At 48.7% G+C, this 20,161-nt stretch overlaps 1 protein-coding gene across 2 annotated transcripts in view; it reads left to right on the plus strand.

Moving 5' to 3' along the window:
- The first annotated feature begins 5,644 nt into the window (after positions 1–5,644).
- The window catches only part of SH3BP2 (SH3 domain binding protein 2), a 159,367-nt gene continuing 144,850 nt past the window's right edge, over positions 5,645–20,161 (plus strand). The window contains exons 1-2 of one of the 2 annotated variants that reach the window (XM_038745231.1): positions 5,645–5,726; positions 11,808–11,865. In XM_038745231.1, coding sequence (XP_038601159.1) covers positions 11,828–11,865 — 38 coding nt within the window. In that variant the 5' untranslated portion in view covers positions 5,645–5,726; positions 11,808–11,827. Of the gene's footprint in view, positions 5,727–11,807; positions 11,866–20,161 lie in introns of those variants that run through there. The other variant, XM_038745233.1, reaches the window with a different exon arrangement.

Here is a 20,161-nt window from a genome sequence, read left to right on the forward strand (position 1 = left end):
CCAGAGAAGTGAAGTGACTTGCCCAAAGTCACAATGCTTCTCATCTAGTGAGATGTGAGAGCAGAAGTGATTGATTTCAAAATAAACAAACCAAAGTTTCCCCTAATCCCTGAGGACTCTGTACTGTATAGAGTTGCTCTCCTACATACGTATAGGTCCATGCTCTCACCGAAGAGGGAAGCATAATAATAATAATAATAATAATAATAATAATAGCATTTATTAAGCACTTACTATGTGCAAAGCACTGTTCTAAGCACTAGGGAGGTTACAAGGTGATCAAGTTGTCCCACGTGGGCAGCTCACAGTCTTCATCCCCATTCTACAGATGAACTAACTGAGGCCCAGAGAAGTGAAGTGACTGGCCCGAAGTCACACAGCTGAGAAGTGGCGGAGCCGGGATTCGAACCCATGACCTCTGACTCCAAAGCCCGGGCTCTTTCCACTGAGCCACGCTGCTTCTCCTATCTTACTACGTGCAAAGCACTGTTCTAAGAGCTGGGGAGGTTACAAGGGCTCCGCCACTTGCCAGCTGTGTGACTTGGGGCAAGTCACTTCACTTCTCTGGGCCTCAGTTCCCTCATCTGTAAAATGGGGATTAATCAAGACTGTGAGCCCCCCCATGGGACAACCTGATCACCTTGTAACCTCCCCAGCGCTTAGAACAGTGCTTTGCACATTGTAAGCGCTTAATAAATGCCATCATTATTATTATTATCAGGCTGTCCCACGTGGGGGGCTCACAGTCTTCATCCCCATTTTCCAGATGAGGGAGCTGAGGCCCAGAGAAGTGAAGCGACTTGCCCGAAGTCACACAGCTGAGAAGTGGCGGAGCCGGGATTCGAACCCATGACCTCTGACTCCAAAGCCCGGGCTCTTTCCACTGAGCCACGCTGCTTCCAACAGATGACCACAATCGGCCTTTGTTCCAGTTTGGGTAGAGGACCACACTGTAGCCTCCCCCTTCTAGACAACTTCTGGATGTTGCCAACTTGGACTTCCCAAGCGCTTAGTACAGTGCTCTGCACACAGTAAGCGCTCAATAAATACGATTGATTGATTGATTGATCGATCAAAACCACAAAGGCGCGACAAGGCGCACACGTCCCCTGGGAGCCGGACAGACAGACTGACAACGGACAGTGGAGGAGCAGGATTAGAACCCACGACCCCTGACTGCCAGGCCCGAGCTCTTTCTACTATGAGAAGCAGCGTGGCTCAGTGGAAAGAGCCCGGGCTTTGGAGTCAGAGGTCATGGGTTCAAATCCCGGCTCCGCCACTTGTCAGCCGGGTGACTTTGGACAAGTCACTTCACTGCTCTGGGCCTCAGTTCCCTCATCTGGAAAATGGGGATGAAGACTGTGAGCCCCACGTGGGACAACCTGATCACCTTGTAACCTCCCCAGCGCTTAGAACAGTGCAGCGCGGCTCAGTGGAAAGAGACCGGATTTGGAGTCAGAAGTCGTGGGTTCGAATCCCGGCCCCGCCACACGCTTGCTGTGTGACCTTGGGCACTTCTCTGAGCCTCAGTTACTTCATCTGTAAAATGGGATTAAGACTGTGAGCCCTGCGTGGGACAACCTGATCCCCTGGCGCTTTGGAGTCAGAGGTCCTGGGTTCAAATCCCAGCTCTGCCACACGCTTGCTGTGTGACCGTGGGCACTTCTCTGAGCCTCAGTTACCTCATCTGTAAAATGGGATTAAGACTGTGAGCCCCACGTGGGACAACCTGATCCCCCAACGCTTTGGAGTCAGAGGTCGTGGGTTCGAATCCCTGCTCCGCTACACGCTTGCTGTGTGACCTTGGGCACTTCTCTGAGCCTCAGTTACTTCATCTGTAAAATGGGATTAAGACTGTGAGCCCTGCGTGGGACAACCTGATCCCCCAGCACTTTGGAGTCAGGGGTCGTGGGTTCGAATCCCTGCTCCGCTACACGCTTGCTGTGTGACCGTGGACACTTCTCTGAGCCTCAGTTACTTCATCTGTAAAATGGGATTAAGACTGTGAGCCCTGCGTGGGACAACCTGATCCCCCCGTGCGTTGGAGTCAGAGGTTGTGGGTTCGAATTCCGGCCCCGCCACACGCTTGCTGTGTGACCTTGGGCAATTCTCTGAGCCTCAGTTACTTCATCTGTAAAATGGGATTAAGACTGTGAGCCCCAAGTGGGACAACCTGATCCCCCGGCGCTTTGGAGTCAGAGGTCATGGGTTCCAATCCCGGCTCTGCCACATGCCTGCTGTGTGACCTTCGGCACTTCTCTGAGCCTCAGTTCCCTCATCTGTAAAATGGGATTAAGACTGTGAGCCCTGCGTGGAACAACCTGATCCCCCCATGCGTTGGAGTCAGAGGTCGTGGGTTCAAATCCCAGCCCTGCCACACGCTTGCTGTGTGACCTTGGGCACTTCTCTGAGCCTCAGTTACCTCATCTGTAAAATGGGATTAAGACTGTGAGCCCCGCGTGGGACAACCTGATCCCCCAGCGCTTTGGAGGCAGAGGTCATGGGTTCGAATCCCAGCTCTGCCACATGCCTGCTGTGTGACCTTCGGCACTTCTCTGAGCCTCAGTTACTTCATCTGTAAAATGGGATTAAGACCGTGAGCCCTGCGTGGGACAACCTGATCCCCCGGCGCTTTGGAGTCAGAGGTCATGGGTTCGAATCGCAGCTCTGCCACACGCTTGCTGTGTGACCGTGGACACTTCTCTGAGCCTCAGTTACTTCATCTGTAAAATGGGATTAAGACTGTGAGCCCTGCGTGGGACAACCTGATCCCCCGGCGCTTTGGAGTCAGAGGTCATGGGTTCGAATCCCGGCTCTGCCGCATGCCTGCTGTGTGACCTTCGGCACTTCTCTGAGCCTCAGTTACCTCATCTGTAAAATGGGATTAAGACTGTGAGCCCCACGTGGGACAACCTGATCCACCGGCGCTTTGGAGTCAGGGGTCGTGGGTTCGAATCCCGGCTCTGCCGCATGCCTGCTGTGTGACCTTCGGCACTTCTTTGAGCCTCAGTTCCCTCATCTGTAAAATGGGATTAAGACTGTGAGCCCCACGTGGGACAACCTGATCCACCGGCGCTTTGGAGTCAGGGGTCGTGGGTTCGAATCCCGGCTCCGCCACATGCTTGCTGTGTGACCTGGGGCACTTCTCTTAGCCTCAGTTCCCTCATCTGTAAAATGGGATTAAGACTGTGAGCCCCGCATGGGACAACCTGATCCTCCAGCTCTTAGAACAGTGCTTCGCACATAGTAAGCGCTTAACAAATGTCATCATTATTATTCAGCGCTTAGAACAGTGCTTTGCAAATAGTAAGCGCTTAAATGTCATCGTTATTATTCAGCGCTTAGAACAGTGCTTTGCAAATAGTAAGCGCTTAACAAATACCATCATTATTAGTAGTAGTAGAAGGAAGGGCTTAATAAATGCCGTCATTATTATTATTATTATTATTATTACTAAGGACTGTACTAAGCGCTTAACAAATGTCATCATCATTCAGCGCTTAGAACAGTGCTTTGCAAATAGTAAGCGCTTAACAAATACCATCATTATTATTAGTAGTAGTAGGAAGGGCTTAATAAATGCCCTCATCATTATTATTATTATTATTATTACTAAGGACTGTACTAAGCGCTTGGAGAGCTCGGTCTCCCCCTTCTAGACTGTGAGCCCATTATTGGGCTCATAGGCATTGTCTCTATTTATATTGTCTGAGAAGCAGCGTGGCTCAGGGGGAAGAGCCCAGGCTTGGGAGTCAGAGGTCATGGGTTCAAATCCCGGCTCCACCGCTTGTCAGCTGTGTGACTTTGGGCAAGTCACTTCACTTAGAGAAGCAGCGTGGCTCAGTGGGAAGAGCCCAGGCTTTGGAGTCAGAGGTCATGGGTTCTAATCCCGGCTCCGCCGCTTGTCAGCTGGGTGACTTTGGGCAAGTCACTTCACTTCTCTGGGCCTCAGTGACCTCATCTGGAAAATGGGGATGAAGACTGTGAGTCCCCCATGGGACAGCCTGATCACCTTGTAACCTCCCCAGCTCTTAGAACAGTGCTTTGCATATGGTAAGCGCTTAATAAATGCCATTATTATTAATTATTATTATTATTATTATTATTATTATTATTATTATTCTTCGCTGGGCCTCAGTTCTCTCATCTGGAAAATGGGACTTGCCGGTGGGCGGGGCCTGTCAGTGGGCGGGACTTGTCGGTGGGCGTGGCCTGTCGTTGGGCCGGACCAATGGCGTGTGGACTTGGAGGTGGGCGTGGCCTGTCAGTGGGCGTGGCCTGTCGGTGGGCCGGGCCAATGGCGTGCGGGCGTGCCGGTGGGCGGGGCTTGTCGATGGGCGGGGCCTGTCAGTGGGCCGCACCAGTCGCGTGCGGGCTTGCCCGTGGGCGGGGCCTAGTCGGTGGGCGGGGCCTGCCAGTGGGCGGGGCCAATGGCGTGCTGACTTGCCGATGGGCGGGGCCTGCAACTGGGCAGAACCAATGGCGTGCGGACTTGGCTGTGGGCGGGGCCGGTCCACGGGCGGGCTCTATCGGTGGGCGGGTCCCGCTGTTGGGCCGGACCAATGGTGTGCGGGCTTGCCGGTGGGCGGGGCCTGTCAGTAGGCGGGGCCTGTGGTTGGGCCGGACCAATGGCGTGCGGACTTGGTGGTGGGCGGGGGCGGTCAATTAGCGGGTCCTGTCGTGGGCGGGGCCTGTCATCGGGCCGGACCAATGGCGTGCGAGCTTGCCCGTGGACGGGGCCTGTCAATGGGCGGGGCCTGTCAATGGGCGGGGCCTGTCAGTGGGCGGGGCCTGTCAGTGGGCCGGACAAATAGCATGCGGGCGTGCCGGGGGGCGTGACCTGTCAGTGGGCGTGGCCTGTCGGTGGGCGTGGCCTGCCATTGGCCCGACCAATGGCGTGCGGGCTTGCCAGTGGGCGGGGCCTGTGTATGGGCGCGGCCTGCCAGTGGGCGGGTCCTGTCCGTTGTCCGGACCAATGGCGTGCGGACGTTTCGGTGGGCGGGCCCGGTGACTGGGCGTGGCCTGCCACTGGGGCGGGAAATGGCGCGCGTGCGTGTCGGTGGGCGGGGGCCGGCGATTGGGCGTGGCCTGCCGCTGGGCGTTGCCCGCTGTTGGGCCGGATGAATGGCGCGCGGGCGTGCCGGGGGGCGGGGCCCACCCGTGGGCGTGGCCTGTCAGTTGCCCGGACCAATGGCGTGCGGGCGTGTCGGTGGGCGGGGCCGTTGATTGGGCGGGGCCCGTGGGTGGGCGTGGCCTGTCAGTTGCCCGGACCAATGGCGTGCGGGCGTTCCCGTGGGCGGGGCCTGGGGGTAGGGCGTTGTGCCCGGCGGCGGCGGAGGGCGAACCTGCGGCGGCGGCGGCTGCTGGTGCTGGTGCTGGTGCTGGTGCTGGTGCTGGTGCTCGTGCTCGTGCTCGTGCTCGTGCTCGTGCTCGTGCTCGTGCTGGTGCTCGTGCTCTCTTAGCCCCGGCTCCTCCTCCTTCTTCTCCTCCTCCTTCTTCTCCTCCTCCTTCTTCTCCTCCTCCTTCTTCTCCTCCTCCTTCTTCTTCTCCTCCTCCTCCTCCTCCTCCTCTGCCGCCGCCGCCGCTGCGTTGTGCCCGGGGCCCGGTGCCCGCTGCCCGCTGCCCGGTGCCCGGTGGCCGGTGGCCGGTGGCCGTTGGGCGGCTCCCCGGGACGGGACCGGAGCGGCCCGGGCGGAGCCCGGCCCTGCCGTGGGCGCCCCCAGCAGGTGAGCCCATATGGCCCCCTCTGTCCCCCCCTCTGTCCCCCCCCCCCGGCTCCCCCCAGCTGGGCCCCCCCCGCCATCTCCGTCCCGCAGTGTCCCTCCCCGCACCCACCTCCCCTCCCCACTTTTCTTCTCCCCCATCGTCTCCCACCCCATTTTCCTCTCCCTCATCATCACCCCTCTTCCTCTCCTCCCCACTTTTCCTCTTTCCCCGTCACCTCCTCTCTCCCCCATCATCTCCCCTCCCCAGTTTCCCTCTCCCCCATTATCATCTCCCCTCCCCACTTTTCCTCTCCCCCATCACCTCCCCTCTCCCCCATCATCCCCCCTCTCCAGTTTCCCTCTTTCCTATCATCTCCCCTCCCCACTTTTCCTCTCCTCCATCATCTCCCCTCCCCAGTTTCCCTCTCCCCCCATCATCCCCCCTCCACAGTTTCCCTCTCCCCCCATCATCTCCCCTCCCCACTTTCCCTCTCCCCCATTATCACCTCCCCTCCCCACTTTTCCTCTCCCCGCGTCATCTCCCCTCTCCCCCATCATCCGCCCTCCCCAGTTTCCCTCTCTCCTATCATCTCCCCTCCCCACTTTTCCTCTCCCCCCCATCACCCCCCTCCCCAGTTTCCCTCTCCCCCATTATCATCTCTCCTCCCCACTTTTCCTCTCCCCCATCATCTCCCCTCCCCAGTTTCCCTCTCCTCCATTATCATCCCCCCTCCCCACTTTTCCTCTCCTCCATTATCATCCCCCCTCCCCACTTTTCCTCTCCCCCATCATCTCCCCTCCCCAGTTTCCCTCTCCTCCATTATCATCCCCCCTCCCCACTTTTCCTCTCCTCCATTATCATCCCCCCTCCCCACTTTTCCTCTCCTCCATCATCTCCCCTCCCCAGTTTCCCTCTCCCCCATCATCTCCCCTCCCCACTTTTCCTCCCCCATCATCTCCCATCCCCACTTTTCCTCCCCCCTCCATCATCTCCCTTCTAATAATGATGGCACTTATTAAGCGCCTACTATGTGCCAAGCACTGTTCTAAGCGCTGGGGAGGTAACAAGGTGATGAGGTTGTCCCACGGGGGGCTCACAGTCTTAATCCCCATTTTCCAGATGAGGTCATTGAGGCCCAGAGAAGTGAAGTGACTTAATAATAATAATTATGGCACATATTAAGCGCTTACTATGTGCAAAGCACCATTCTAAGCGCTGGGGAGGTCACAAGGTGATGAGGTTGTCCCACGGGGGGCTCACAGTCTTAATCCCCATTTTCCAGATGAGGTCATTGAGGCCCAGAGAAGTGAAGTGACTTAATAATAATAATAATGGCACATATTAAGCGCTTACTATGTGCAAAGCACCATTCTAAGCGCTGGGGAGGTCACAAGGTGATCAGGCTGTCCCCCGGGGGGCTCACAGTCTTCATCCCCATTTTGCAGATGAGGTAGCTGAGGCCCAGAGCAGTGAAGTGACTGGCCCAAAGTCACACAGCTGACAATTGGCAGAGTCGGGAATTTGAACCCATGACCTCTGACTCCAAGCCTGGGCTCTTTCCACTGAGCCACACTGCCTTCTCCCCCCATCATCTCCCGCCCTCAGTTTTCTTCTCCCCCCATCATCACCCACCCTTAATTTTCTTCTCCCCCCATCATCTCCCCTCCCCACTTTTCCTCTCCCCCATCACCTCCCCTCCCCAGTTTCCCTCTCCCCCTACTATCTCCCCTCACTCCCATCATCTCTCTTCTCCCCATCATCTCCCCTCCCCAGTTTCCGTCTCCCCCCCACTATCTCCCCTCTCTCCCATCATCTCCCCTCTCCCCCCATCATCTCTCCTCCCCACTTTTCCTCTCCCCCATCATCTCCCCTCCCCACTTTTCCTCTCCCCGCGTCATCTCCCCTCTCCCCCATCATCTCCCCTCCCCAGTTTCCCTCTCCCCCCACTATCTCCCCTCTTTGCCATCGTCTCCCCTCTCTCCTATCATCTCTCCTCCCCACTTTTCCTCTCCCCCATCATCTCCCCTCCCCACTTTTCCTCTCCCCCCGTCATCTCCCCTGTCCCCCACCATCTCCCCTTCCCAGTTTCCCTCTCCCCCAACTATCTCCCCTCTCCCCCATCATCTCTCATCTCCCCCATCATCTCCCCTCCCCAGTTTCCGTCTCCCTCCACTATCTCCCCTCTCCCCCATCATCTCCCCTCGCCCCCATCAAATCTCCTCCCCACTTTTCCTCTCCCCCATCATCTAAGCACTTTGTACAGTGCTCTGCACACAGTAAGCGCTCAATAAATGCGATTGAATGAATGAATCTCCCCTGCCCAGTTTCCCTCTCCCCTCCCTCCCATCATCTCCCCTCTCCCCCCATCATCTCCCCTCCCCAGATTCCCTCTCCCCCCATCATCTCCCCTCTCCACTTTTCCTCTCCCCTCCCCAGCTTCCCTATTCCTGCATCATCTCCCCTCCCCACTTTTCCTCTCCCCCATCATCTCCCACCCCCAGTTTCCCTCTCCCCCAACATCTCCTATCCCTCATTTTCCCCTTCCCCATCTCCCACCCCCAGTTTTCCTCTTCCCCCGTCTCCCACCCCCAGTTTCCCTCTTCCCCCATCTCCCACCCCCAGTTTTCCTCTCCCTATCCCCCATCCTCTTCCCCTTCCCCACCTCCCGTCACCCCAGTTTTTCCCGGGCAGCAGCCCCCATTCATTCAGCTGCCCAGGGAAATGAGGTGGCATCCAGTTGGCAGAGCAGGGTCTGCCCTGGCCTGGTCTGGGGGTCTGGGGTCCCTCCTGGCTCTCCTTTCAATCAATCAATCAATCAATCGTATTTATTGAGCGCTTACTGTGTGCGGAACACTGTACTAAGCGCTTGGGAAGTACAAGTTGGCAACATGTAGAGACAGTCCCTACCCAACAGTGGGCTCACAATCAGAGCCAGAGGCTGATTATTAATCAGGTGTTCACCTGGGGAGTCTTCCTTGCCAGCTGGAACATATCCCTTTATTGCTGTCTTGTCCTCTTCCAAGCGCTTAGTCCAGTGCTCTATTTATTTATTTATTTTATTTGTAAATATTTATTCTATTTATTTTATTCTGTTAATATGTTTTGTTTTGTTCTCTGTCTCCCCCTTGTAGACTGTGAGCCCGCTGTTGGGTAGGGACCGTCTCTAGATGTTGCCAACTTGGACTTCCCAAGCGCTTAGTACAGTGCTCTGCACACAGTAAGCGCTCAATAAATACGATTGAATGAACGAATCGCCCATGAATCGCCCATCGCCCCTACTCCCTTCCTCTTCTCTACCCCCTTCTCCACCCCACAGATTATGTATATTTGTACATATTTATTATTCTATTCATTTTATTAATGATGTGTTTATATCTATAACTCTAATCAATTTTAATAGTTATTATTATTTTGTTTTGTCTGTCTCCCCCTTCTAGACTGTGAGCCCGTTGCTGGGTAGGGATTGTCTCTATCTGTTGCTGAATTGTACTTTCCAAGCGCTTAGTCCAGTGCTCTGCACACAGTAAGCGCTCAATAAATATGATTGAATGAATGAATGAATGATTGCTCTGCACACAGTGAGCGCTCAATAAATAATAATAATAATAATAATAATGATGGCACTTATTAAGCACTAATTTAAATGCCATTGACTGACTGGTTGACAAGTTGAAATAGATTGGAAGCAGTCCCTGGCCCCCCGGGTTCAACGTCTCGCACGGTTCAGTGGGTAGTGCCCGGGCCTGGGAATCAGAAGGTCATGGGTTCTAATCCCGGCACTGCCACTTGTCTGCTGTGTGACCTTGGGCGAGTCACTTCACTTCCCTGTGCCTCAGTTCCCTCATCTGGAAAATGGGGATGAAGACTGGGAGCCCCACATGGGACAGGGACTGTGTCAAACCCGATTTACTTGTAATAATCATTCATTCATTCAATTGTATTTATTGAGCGCTTACTGTGTGCAGAGCACTGGACTAAGCGCTTGGGAAGTATAAGTTGGCAACATATAGAGACGGTCCCTACCCAACAGCGGGCTCACAGTCTAGAAGAGAGGTCCCACTTTAATGATGGTATTTACTGTATGCCAAGCACTGTCTTAAGCGCTGAGGTGGATACAAGACACCCCAGCGCTTAGCACACAGTAAGTGCTGAAGAAATTCTACAATTATTATTATTATTATTACTATTCCTCATTCATTCATTCAGTCGTATTTATTGAGCGCTTACTGTGTGCAGAGGACTGTACCAAGCGCTTGGGAAGTCCAAGTTGGCCACATCTAGAGACGGTCCCTACCCAACAGCGGGCTCACAGTCTAGAAGGGGGAGACAGAGAACAAAACATATTAACAAAATAAAATATATAGAATAGTAAATATATACAAGTAAAATAGAGTAATAAATATGTACAAACATTCATTCATTCAGTCCTATTCATTGAGCACTTACTGTGTGCAGAGCACTGTACCAAGCGCTTGGGAAGTCCAAGTTGGCAACATAGAGAGACGGTCCCTACCCAACAGCGGGCTCACAGTCTAGAAGGGGGAGACAGACAACAAAACATATTAACAAAATAAAATAAATAGAATAGTAAATATATACAAGTAAAATAGAGTAATAAATATGTACAAACATTCATTCATTCATTCAATCCTATTTATTGAGCGCTTACTGTGTGCAGAGCACTGTACTAAGCGCTTGGGAAGTCCAAGTTGGCCACATATAGAGACGGTCCCTACCCAACAGCGGGCTCACAGTCTGGAAGGGGGAGACAGACAACAAAACATATTAACAAAATAAAATAAATAGAATAGTAAATATATACAAGTAAAATAGAATAATAAATATGTACAAACATTCATTCATTCATTCAATCCTATTTATTGAGCGCTTACTGTGTGCAGAGCACTGTACCAAGCGCTTGGGAAGTCCACGTTGGCAGCATATAGAGACGGTCCCTACCCAACAGCAGACTCACAGTCTAGAAGGGGGAGACAGACAACAAAACAGAACATAGTAACAAAATAAAATAAATAGAATAGTGCATATATGAAAGTAAAAGAGAGTAATAAATATGTACAAACATTCATTCATTCATTCAATCCTATTTATTGAGCGCTTACTGTGTGCAGAGCACTGTATTAAGCGCTTGGGAAGTCCAAGTTGGCCACATATAGAGATGGTCCCTACCCAACAGCGGGCTCACAGTCTGGAAGGGGGAGACAGACAACAAAACATATTAACAAAATAAAATAAATAGAATAGTAAATATATACAAGTAAAATAGAGTAATAAATATTGTACAAACATTCACTCATTCATTCAATCCTATTTATTGAGCGCTTACTGTGTGCAGAGCACTGTACCAAGCGCTTGGGAAGTCCAAGTTGGCCACATATAGAGCCGGTCCCTACCCAACAGCGGGCTCACAGTCTAGAAGGGGGAGACAGACAACAAAACATATTAACAAAATAAAATAAGTAGAATAGTAAATATATACAAGTAAAATAGAGTAATAAATATGTACAAACATTCATTCATTCAGTCCTATTTATTGAGCGCTTACTGTGTGCAGAGCACTGTACTAAGCGCTTGGGAGGTCCAAGTTGGCAACATACCCTTAGACTTGTGTGGGACGGAGATTGTGTCCAACCTGATTTTTTTTTTATCTACCCCAACATTTAGCGCAGTGCTTGGCAAATGGAAAGTGCTTAGCAAAGGCTATTATTATTACTTTCATTGTTATTAATAATCAATCAGTTGTACTCATTGAGCTCTTCCTGTGGGCAGCGCAGTGTACTGAGCACTTGGGAGAGTCCGCTATAACAGTTGGTAGACGCGTTCCCTGCCCTCAACAAGCTTTCAGTCTGCGGACGGGGGAATGGAGGGGGGAAATTATTATTATTAGGCCACACCACTTCCCACTCTCCCCCTTTTAGACTGTGAGCCCACTGTTGGGTAGGGACTGTCTCTCTATGTTGCCAATTTGTACTTCCCAAGCGCTTAGTACAGTGCTCTGCACACGGTAAGCACTCAATAAATACGATGGATGATGATGATGATGATGATGAACAAAACCTCTGCCTCTACCATTTACTCGCCAGGAGCAAGCGGAACCTCGCTCATGGAGTTCGTGAGACGGTGTCTTGAAGCTTTTGTGTGGTAAGAAAAAGCCCTTTGCGTCCTCCTTCAGCCCAGTCGGTTGTGTAATTGTGTAAGGCCCAAAACAGTGTCGTCGATTCTTATTTTTTTTTTAATTTTTTTGGCTCCAAATCCAATTTAAGACTAATCGGAGACACGGTTCCAGTGGGAAGTTGTTCTGCGCCCGAGGCGGCAATATGCTGGCATGTTTTCACGTCCCTGACCAGTTTATTAGGGAGAGGACGGCCTGGAGTTTGTTCCGAGGGAAATCTTGGGACAAAAAGAGGACTAGCTCCTAATTTATCGGGCAGCCCGGAACAAAATGCCTGGGAAACGTATGAGTGAATAAACATGTTTGTGAGTCTTAAAGGGTACTTCAAAATTCTTAGCAGCACTTGGACTTCAGAATGATTTAATTCTATATATATATGTATATATGTTTGTACATATTTATTACTGTATTTTACCTGTACGTATCTATTCTGTTTATTTTATTTTGTTAGTATGTTTGGTTTTGTCTCCCCATTTTGGACTGTGAGCCCACTGTTGGGTAGGGACTGTCTCTCTGTGTTGCCAATTTGTACTTCCCAAGCGCTTAGTACGGTGCTCTGCACACAGTAAGCGCTCAATAAATACGATTGATGATGATGAGAAGACCCCGTGGTGACTCAGATTCTTGCTGACTTCTGTATATCATCATCAGTCTTATTTATTGAGCGCTTACAGTGTGCAGAGCACTGTACTAAGCGCTTGGGAAGTACAAATTGGCAACATATAGAGACAGTCCCTATGTATATATGTATTTGTATATATATACACATATATATGTATATATGTTTGTACATATTTATTACTCTATTTATTTCATCATCATCAATCGTATTTATTGAGCGCTTACTGTGTGCAGAGCACTGTACTAAGCGCTTGGGAAGTCCAAGTTGGCAACATATAGAGACAGTCCCTACCCAACAGTGGGCTCACAGTCTAAAAGGGGGAGACAGAGAACAAAACCAAACATACTAACAAAATAAAATAAATAGAATAGATATGTAAAAGTAAAATAATTAAATAAATAGAGTAATAAATATGTACAAACATATATCCATATATCCAGGTGCTGTGGGGAAGGGAAGGAGGTAAGATGGGGGGGATGCAGAGGGGGACGAGGGGGAGAGGAAGGAAGGGGCTCAGTCTGGGAAGGCCTCCTGGAGGAGGTGAGCTCTCAGTAGGGCCTTGAAGGGAGTAAGACCGCTATACATACATTTTACATATGTATATATGTATATATGTTTGTACATATTTATTACTCTATTTATTTTACTTGTACATATCTAGTCTATTTTATTTTGTTAGTATGTTTGGTTTTGTTCTCTGTCTCCCCCTTTTAGACTGTGAGTCCACTTTTGAGTAGGACTGTCTCTAGATGTTGCCAACTTGGACTTCCCAAGCGCTTAGTACAGTGCTCTGCACACAGTAAGCGCTCAATAAATACGATTGACTGATTGATTGATTTATGCTACAGCTTGCGTTTGATGCGATTTGGATAGGACACAGTGGGAGGATTAGGGCATCCCCAGCCAGCTGTCGTCATTATTACCAAATGCCGTCGTGTCGTCGATTCCGACTCATGCGACTCCGTCAATCAGTCAATCAATCAATCGTATTTATTGAGCGCTTACTGTGTGCAGAGCACTGGACTAAGCGCTTGGGAAGTACAAGTTGGCAACATAGAGAGACAGTCCCTATCCAACAGTGGGCTCACAGTCTAAAAGGTATGGTATGGTTGTTAGGGCCTCTGTCTGCATGGCTCAGTGGAAGGAGCCCGGGCTTTGGAGTCAGAGGTCATGGGTTCAAATCCCAGCTCTGCCACTTGTCAGCTGTGTGACTTTGGGCAAGTCACCTAACTTCACTGTGCCTCAGTTACCTCATCTGTAAAATGGGGATTGAGACTGTGAGCCCCACGTGGGACAACCTGATCACCTTGTAACCTCTCCAGCGCTTAGAACAGTGCTTTGCACATAGTAGGCGCTTAATAAATGCCATCATTATCATTATTATTAAAAATGGGGATTAAGACTGTGAGTCCCATGTGGGACAACTTGATCACATTGTATCTCCCCCCCGCCCCAGCGCTTAGAACAGTGCGTTGCACATAGTAAGCGTTTAACAAATGCCATCTTTATTATTATTATTATTATTATTATTATTATTATTATTATTATTATTATTATCTAGCTGCCCATCTGCCTCTTCCACGTTTTCCCTGGACTTTTCCCAGCATTCGTGTCATCTCCAGAGAATCAGTCCCCCTGATGATGTGTCTAAAATATGCCGATCCAAGGCGAGTGGTTTGGCCTTCCAAAGATCACAGTGGCTTAATTTGCTCCAAAACCCATTTGTTTGTCTTTCGGGCTGTCCGTGCTATACGCAAAAGACTTCTCCGACACCTCCATTTAATAATAATAATTATTATGGCATTTATTAAGTGCTTACTATGTGCAAAGCACTGTTCTAAGTGCTGGGGAGGTTGCAAGGTGATCAGGTTGTCCCACGGGGGGCTCATGGTCTCAGTCCCCATTTTACAGATGAGGTAACTGAGGCACAGAGAAGTGAAGTGACTTGCCCAAAGTCACCCAGCTGACAATTGGCGGAGCCGGGGTTTGAACCCATGACCTCTGACTCCAAAGCCCGGGCTCTTCTCCACTGAGCCACGCTGCTTCTCATTTCAAAAGAATCGATGCCCTTTCTACCCTGCTTTTTTTTCCCGAGCCAGTTACAGTCGTAATAATGATAATTTTATAGTAATTAAGTGCTTATTACATGCTAAGCCCTATTCTAAGCGCTGGGGTAGATAACAAGGTATCAGGTGGACACAGTCCCTGTCATTCATTCAGTCGTATTTATTGAGCGCTGACTGTGTGCAGAGCACTGTACTAAGCGCTTGGGAAGTACAAGTTGGCAACATATAGAGCCAGTCCCCCATGAGGATCCCAGCCTAAGTGGGAGGGAATGGGACTTAATCCCCATTTTACAGATGGGAAAACTGGGGGGCAGAGAAGTAAAGGGACTTGCCCAGAGTCACCCAGCAGAGAAGCGGCGTGGCTCAGTGGGAAGAGCCCGGGCTTTAGAGTCAGAGGTCATGGGTTCAAATCCCGACTCAGCCACATATCTGCTGTGTGACCGTGGGCAAGTCCCTTAACTACTCTGAGCCTCAGTTCCCTCCTTTGTAAAATGGGGATTAAAACTGTGAGCCCCCCGTGGGACAACCTGATCACCTTATAACCCCCCTGCCAGCGCTTAGAACAGTGCTCTGCACATAGTAAGTGCTTAATAAATGCCATTAAAAAAAAAAGCAGCGTGGCTCAGTGGGAAGAGCACAGGCTTTGGAGTCAGAGGTCGTGGGTTCAAATCCCAGCCCTGCCAATTGTCAGCTGTGTGACTTTGGGTAGGTGACTTCACTTCTCTGGGCCTCAGTTCCCTCATCTGGAAAATGGGGATTAAAACTGTGAGCCCCCCGTGGGACAGCCTGATCACCTTATAACCCCCCCCACATTGCTTAGAACAGTGCTCTGCACATAGTAAGAGCTTAATAAATGCCATTAAAAAAAAAAAGCAGCGTGGCTCAGTGGGAAGAGCACAGGCTTTGGAGTCAGAGGTCGTGGGTTCAAATCCCAGCTCTGCCATTTAATAATAATAATGATGGCATTTATTAAGCACTTACTATGTGCCAAACACTGTTCTAAGTTCTTGGGAGGTTACAAAGTGATCAGATTGTCCCACGGGGGGGCTCACAGTTTTAATCCCCATTTTACAGATGAGGTAACTGAGGCCCAGAGAAGTGAAGCGACTTCCCCAAAGTCACACAGCTGACAATTGGTGGAGCCGGGGCTTGAACCCACGACCTCCGACTCCAAAGCCCGGGCTCTTTCCACTGAGACACGCTGCTTCTCTATTGTCCGCTGTGTGACTTTGGGCAAGTCGCTTCACTTCTCTGGGCCTCAGTTCCCTCATCTGGAAAATGGGGATTAAGACTGTGAGCCCCCCGTGGGGCAACCTGATCAGCTTGTAACCTCCCCAGCACTTAGAACAGTGCTTTGCACCTAGTAAGTGCTTAATAAATGCCATCATCATTATTATTATTATGAGCAAATACCATCGTAATTATTATTATTATTATTATATGTGGAGGAGGAGAGAGTTCCAGGCCAGAGGGAGGACGTTGGCAAGGGGTCAGTCATATCATTCAAGCGTATTTATTGAGCGCTTACTGTGCGCAGAGCACTGTACTAAGCGCTTGGCTGTGTACACTATAACAGACACATTCCTGCCCACAACGAGCTCACAGTCTAGAGGGGGAGATGGACATTACCAGAAGCGTCTACTAGACAGCGTGGCTCAGTGGAAAGAGCCCGGGCTTGGGAGTCAGAGGACATGGGTTCTAATTCCGGCTCCGCCACTTGCCTGCTGTGTGGCCTCAGGTAAGTCACTTCACTTCTCTGTGCCTCAGTTACCTCATCTGTAAATTGGGGATTAAAATGTGAGCCCCATATGGGACAACCTGATTACCCTGTATCTATCCCAGCACTTAGAATCCATCAATCAATCAATCGTATTTATTGAGCGCTTACTGTGTGCAGAGCACTGTACTAAGCGCTTGGGAAGTCCAAGTTGGCAACATCTAGAGACGGTCCCTACCCAACAGTGGGCTTACAGTCTAGAAGGGGGAGACAGAGAACAAAACCAAACATCTTAACAAAATAAAATCAATAGAATAGATATGTACAAGTAAAATAAATGAATAGAGTAATAAATATGTACAAACATATATACATGTATGCTTCCCAGCAGTTAATACAGTGTTTTGTACACTGTAAATTCCTAAACAGTGTTACATACTAGTGATTATTTATCCAAACATAACATTTTAGGCGAGAATTTCCCAGGTAGAAAGTTAAGCTTTCTTTATGAAGATGGAATTTAGTGCTTGGCACTTAGTAAGCGCTTAAAAATGCCGTAATTATTATTATTAAATGAATAAATAAATACATTCTCAGTCAAGGTGGCATCTTCAAACCTCTCCCCCGCCTGAAGTCAGGGATGACTAGAAGACAACGTTGCCAGAACTCAAGGCTCTTTCAGAGCTCAATAATAATAATAATAATGGCATTTATTAAGTGCTTACTATGTGCAAAGCACTGTTCTAAGCGCTGTTCTAAGCTCCATCCGGCTCCATCACTTGTCTGCTGGGTGACCTTGGGAGTGTCACTTCACTTCTCTGGGCCTCGGTTCTCTAATTAATTATTATTATTATTAGTAATAATAATAATAATTTTGGTATTTGTTAAGCGCTTACTCTGTGCCAAGCACTGTTCTAAGCGCTGGGGGAGATACAAGGTAATCAGGTTGTCCTACATGGGGCTCGCAGTCTTAATCCCCATTTTCCAGATGAGGGAACTGAGGCACAGAGAACTTAAGTGACTTGCCCAAAGTCACACAGCTGATAAGTGGCGGAGCCGGGATTTGAACCCACAACCTCTGACTCCCAAGCCCACGCTCTTTCCACCGAGCCGCGCTGCTTCTACATGGGGCTCGCAGTCTTAATCCCCATTTTCCAGATGAGGGAACTGAGGCCCAGAGAAGTGAAGTGACTTGCCCAAAGTCACACAGCTAAGTGGCGGAGCTGGGATTTGAACCCGTGACCTCTGACTCCCAAGCCATGCTCTTTCCACCGAGCCACGCTGCTTCTACATGGGGCTCGCAGTCTTAATCCCCATTTTCCAGATGAGGGAACTGAGGCACAGAGAAGTGAAATGACTTCCCCAAAGTCACACAGCTGATGTGGTGGGGCCGGAATTTGAACCCGTGACCTCTGACTTCCAAGCCCACACTCTTTCCACCGAGCCGCACTGCTTCTACATGGGGCTCGCAGTCTTAATCCCCATTTTCCAGATGAGGGAACTGAGGCCCAGAGAAGTGAAGTGACTTGCCCAAAGTCATACAGCTGACAATTGGCGGAGCCGGGATTTGAACCCATGACCTCTGACTCCAAAGCCTGGGCTCTTTCCAGAGCCACGCTGCAATACAGGGAAAATTGCATAGGACTCCTTTGAACCAAGCAACTTTGCTCTCAGACTTAGTGGAAGAAGGGTCAGAAAGAGAATAATTAACAATGTTGCTTTGTATTATTAATAATAATAATGATGGCATTTATCAAGCGCTTACTATGTGCAAAGCACTGTTCTAAGCGCTGGGGAGATTACAAGGTGATCAGGTTGTCCCACGGGGGGCTCACAGTCTTCATCCCCATTTTCCAGATGAGGTCACTAAGGCCCAGAGAATTGAAGTGACTTGCCCAAAGTCACCCAGCTGACAGTTGGCGCAGCCGGGATTTGAACCCTTGACCTCTGACTCCAAAGCCTGGGCTCTTTCCATTGAGCCACGCTGCTTCTCTAATTAATTAAATCTCTAATTAATTAATTCTCCTCGGTTACCTCATCTGGAAAATGGGGTTTAAGCCTGTGAGTCAGGACCCGGACTTTTTCCAACCCAATTTGTATCCATCCCAGCGCTTAGGGCGGTGCCTGGCACATACTAAGCACTTTATGAATACCATTATTATTAATATTATTATCATGAAAAAGGAGAAAGTCTGTTCTTCTAACCTCATTATAAGGTGCAGGCGGCAATCAATCAGTATATGGTATTTATTGAGTTTTCTGCGCTTTATGAATACCATTATTATTAATATTATTATCTTCAAAAGGAGAAAGTCTGTTCTCCTTCCCTCATTCTAAGGTGCAGGTGGCAATCAATCAGTATATGGTATTTATTGAGTGTTTTCTGCACTTTACGAATACCATTATTATTAATATTATTATCTTGCAAAAGGAGAAAGTCCATTCTCCTTCCCTCATTATAAGGTGCAGGCGGCAATCAGTATCAGTATATGGTATTTATTGAGTGTTTTCCGCACTTTACGAATACCATTATTATTAATATTATTATCTCGCAAAAGGAGGAAGTCTGTTCTCCTTCCCTCATTATAAGGTGCAGGCGGCAATCAATATCAGTATATGGTATTTATTGAGTGTTTTCTTCACTTTACGAATACCATTAGTATGAATATTATTATCTTGCAAAAGGGGAAAGTCTGTTCTCCTTCCCTCATTCCAAGGTGCAGGCGGCAATCAATATATGATATTTATTGAGTGTTTTCTGCACTTTATGAATACCATTATTATTAATATTATTATCTTCAAAAGGAGAAAGTCTGTTCTCCTTCCCTCATTCTAAGGTGCAGGCGACAATCAATATCAGTATATGGTATTTATTGAGTGTTTTATGCACTTTACGAATACCATTATTATAAATATAATTATCTTGCAAAAGGAGAATGCCTGTACTCCTTCCCTCATTACGAGGAGCAGGTGGCAATCAATCAGTATGTGGTATTTATTGAGTGTTTTCTGCACTTTACGAATACCATTATTATGAATATTATTATCTTGCAAAAGGAGAAAGTCCGTTCTCCTTCCCTCATTATAAGGTGCAGGCAGCAATCAATATCAGTATATGGTATTTATTGAGTGTTTTCTGCACTTTACGAATACCATTATTATGAATATTATTATCTTGCAAAAGGAGAAAGTCTGTTTTCCTTCCCTCATTATAAGGTGCAGGCGGCAATCAATCAGTATATGGTATTTATTGAGTGTTTTATGCACTTTACGAATACCATTATTATTAATATGATTATCTTGCAAAAGGAGAAAGTCCGTTCTCCTTCCCTCATTATAAGGTGCAGGCAGCAATCAATATCAGTATATGGTATTTATTGAGTGTTTTCTGCACTTTACGAATACCATTATTATGAATATTATTATCTTGCAAAAGGAGAAAGTCTGTTTTCCTTCCCTCATTATAAGGTGCAGGCGGCAATCAATCAGTATATGGTATTTATTGAGTGTTTTCTGCACTTTACGAATACCATTATTATTAATATTATTATCTTGCAAAAGGAGAATGTCTGTTCTCCTTCCCTCATTATAAGGTGCAGGCGACAATCAATATCAGTATATGGTATTTATTGAGTGTTTTCTGCACTTTACGAATACCATTATTAATATTATTATCTTACAAAAGGAGAAAGTCTGTTCTCCTTCCCTCATTATAAGGTGCAGGCGGCAGTCAATCAGTATATGGTATTTATTGAGTGTTTTCTGCACTTTATGAATACCATTATTATTAATAATATTATCTTGCAAAAGGAGAAAGTCTGTTCTCCTTCCCTCATTATAAGGTGCAGGCGGCAATCAAT

Source organism: Tachyglossus aculeatus, chromosome 4 (assembly GCF_015852505.1).
Source record: "Tachyglossus aculeatus isolate mTacAcu1 chromosome 4, mTacAcu1.pri, whole genome shotgun sequence".
NCBI classification, from domain to species: Eukaryota; Metazoa; Chordata; class Mammalia; order Monotremata; family Tachyglossidae; genus Tachyglossus; species Tachyglossus aculeatus.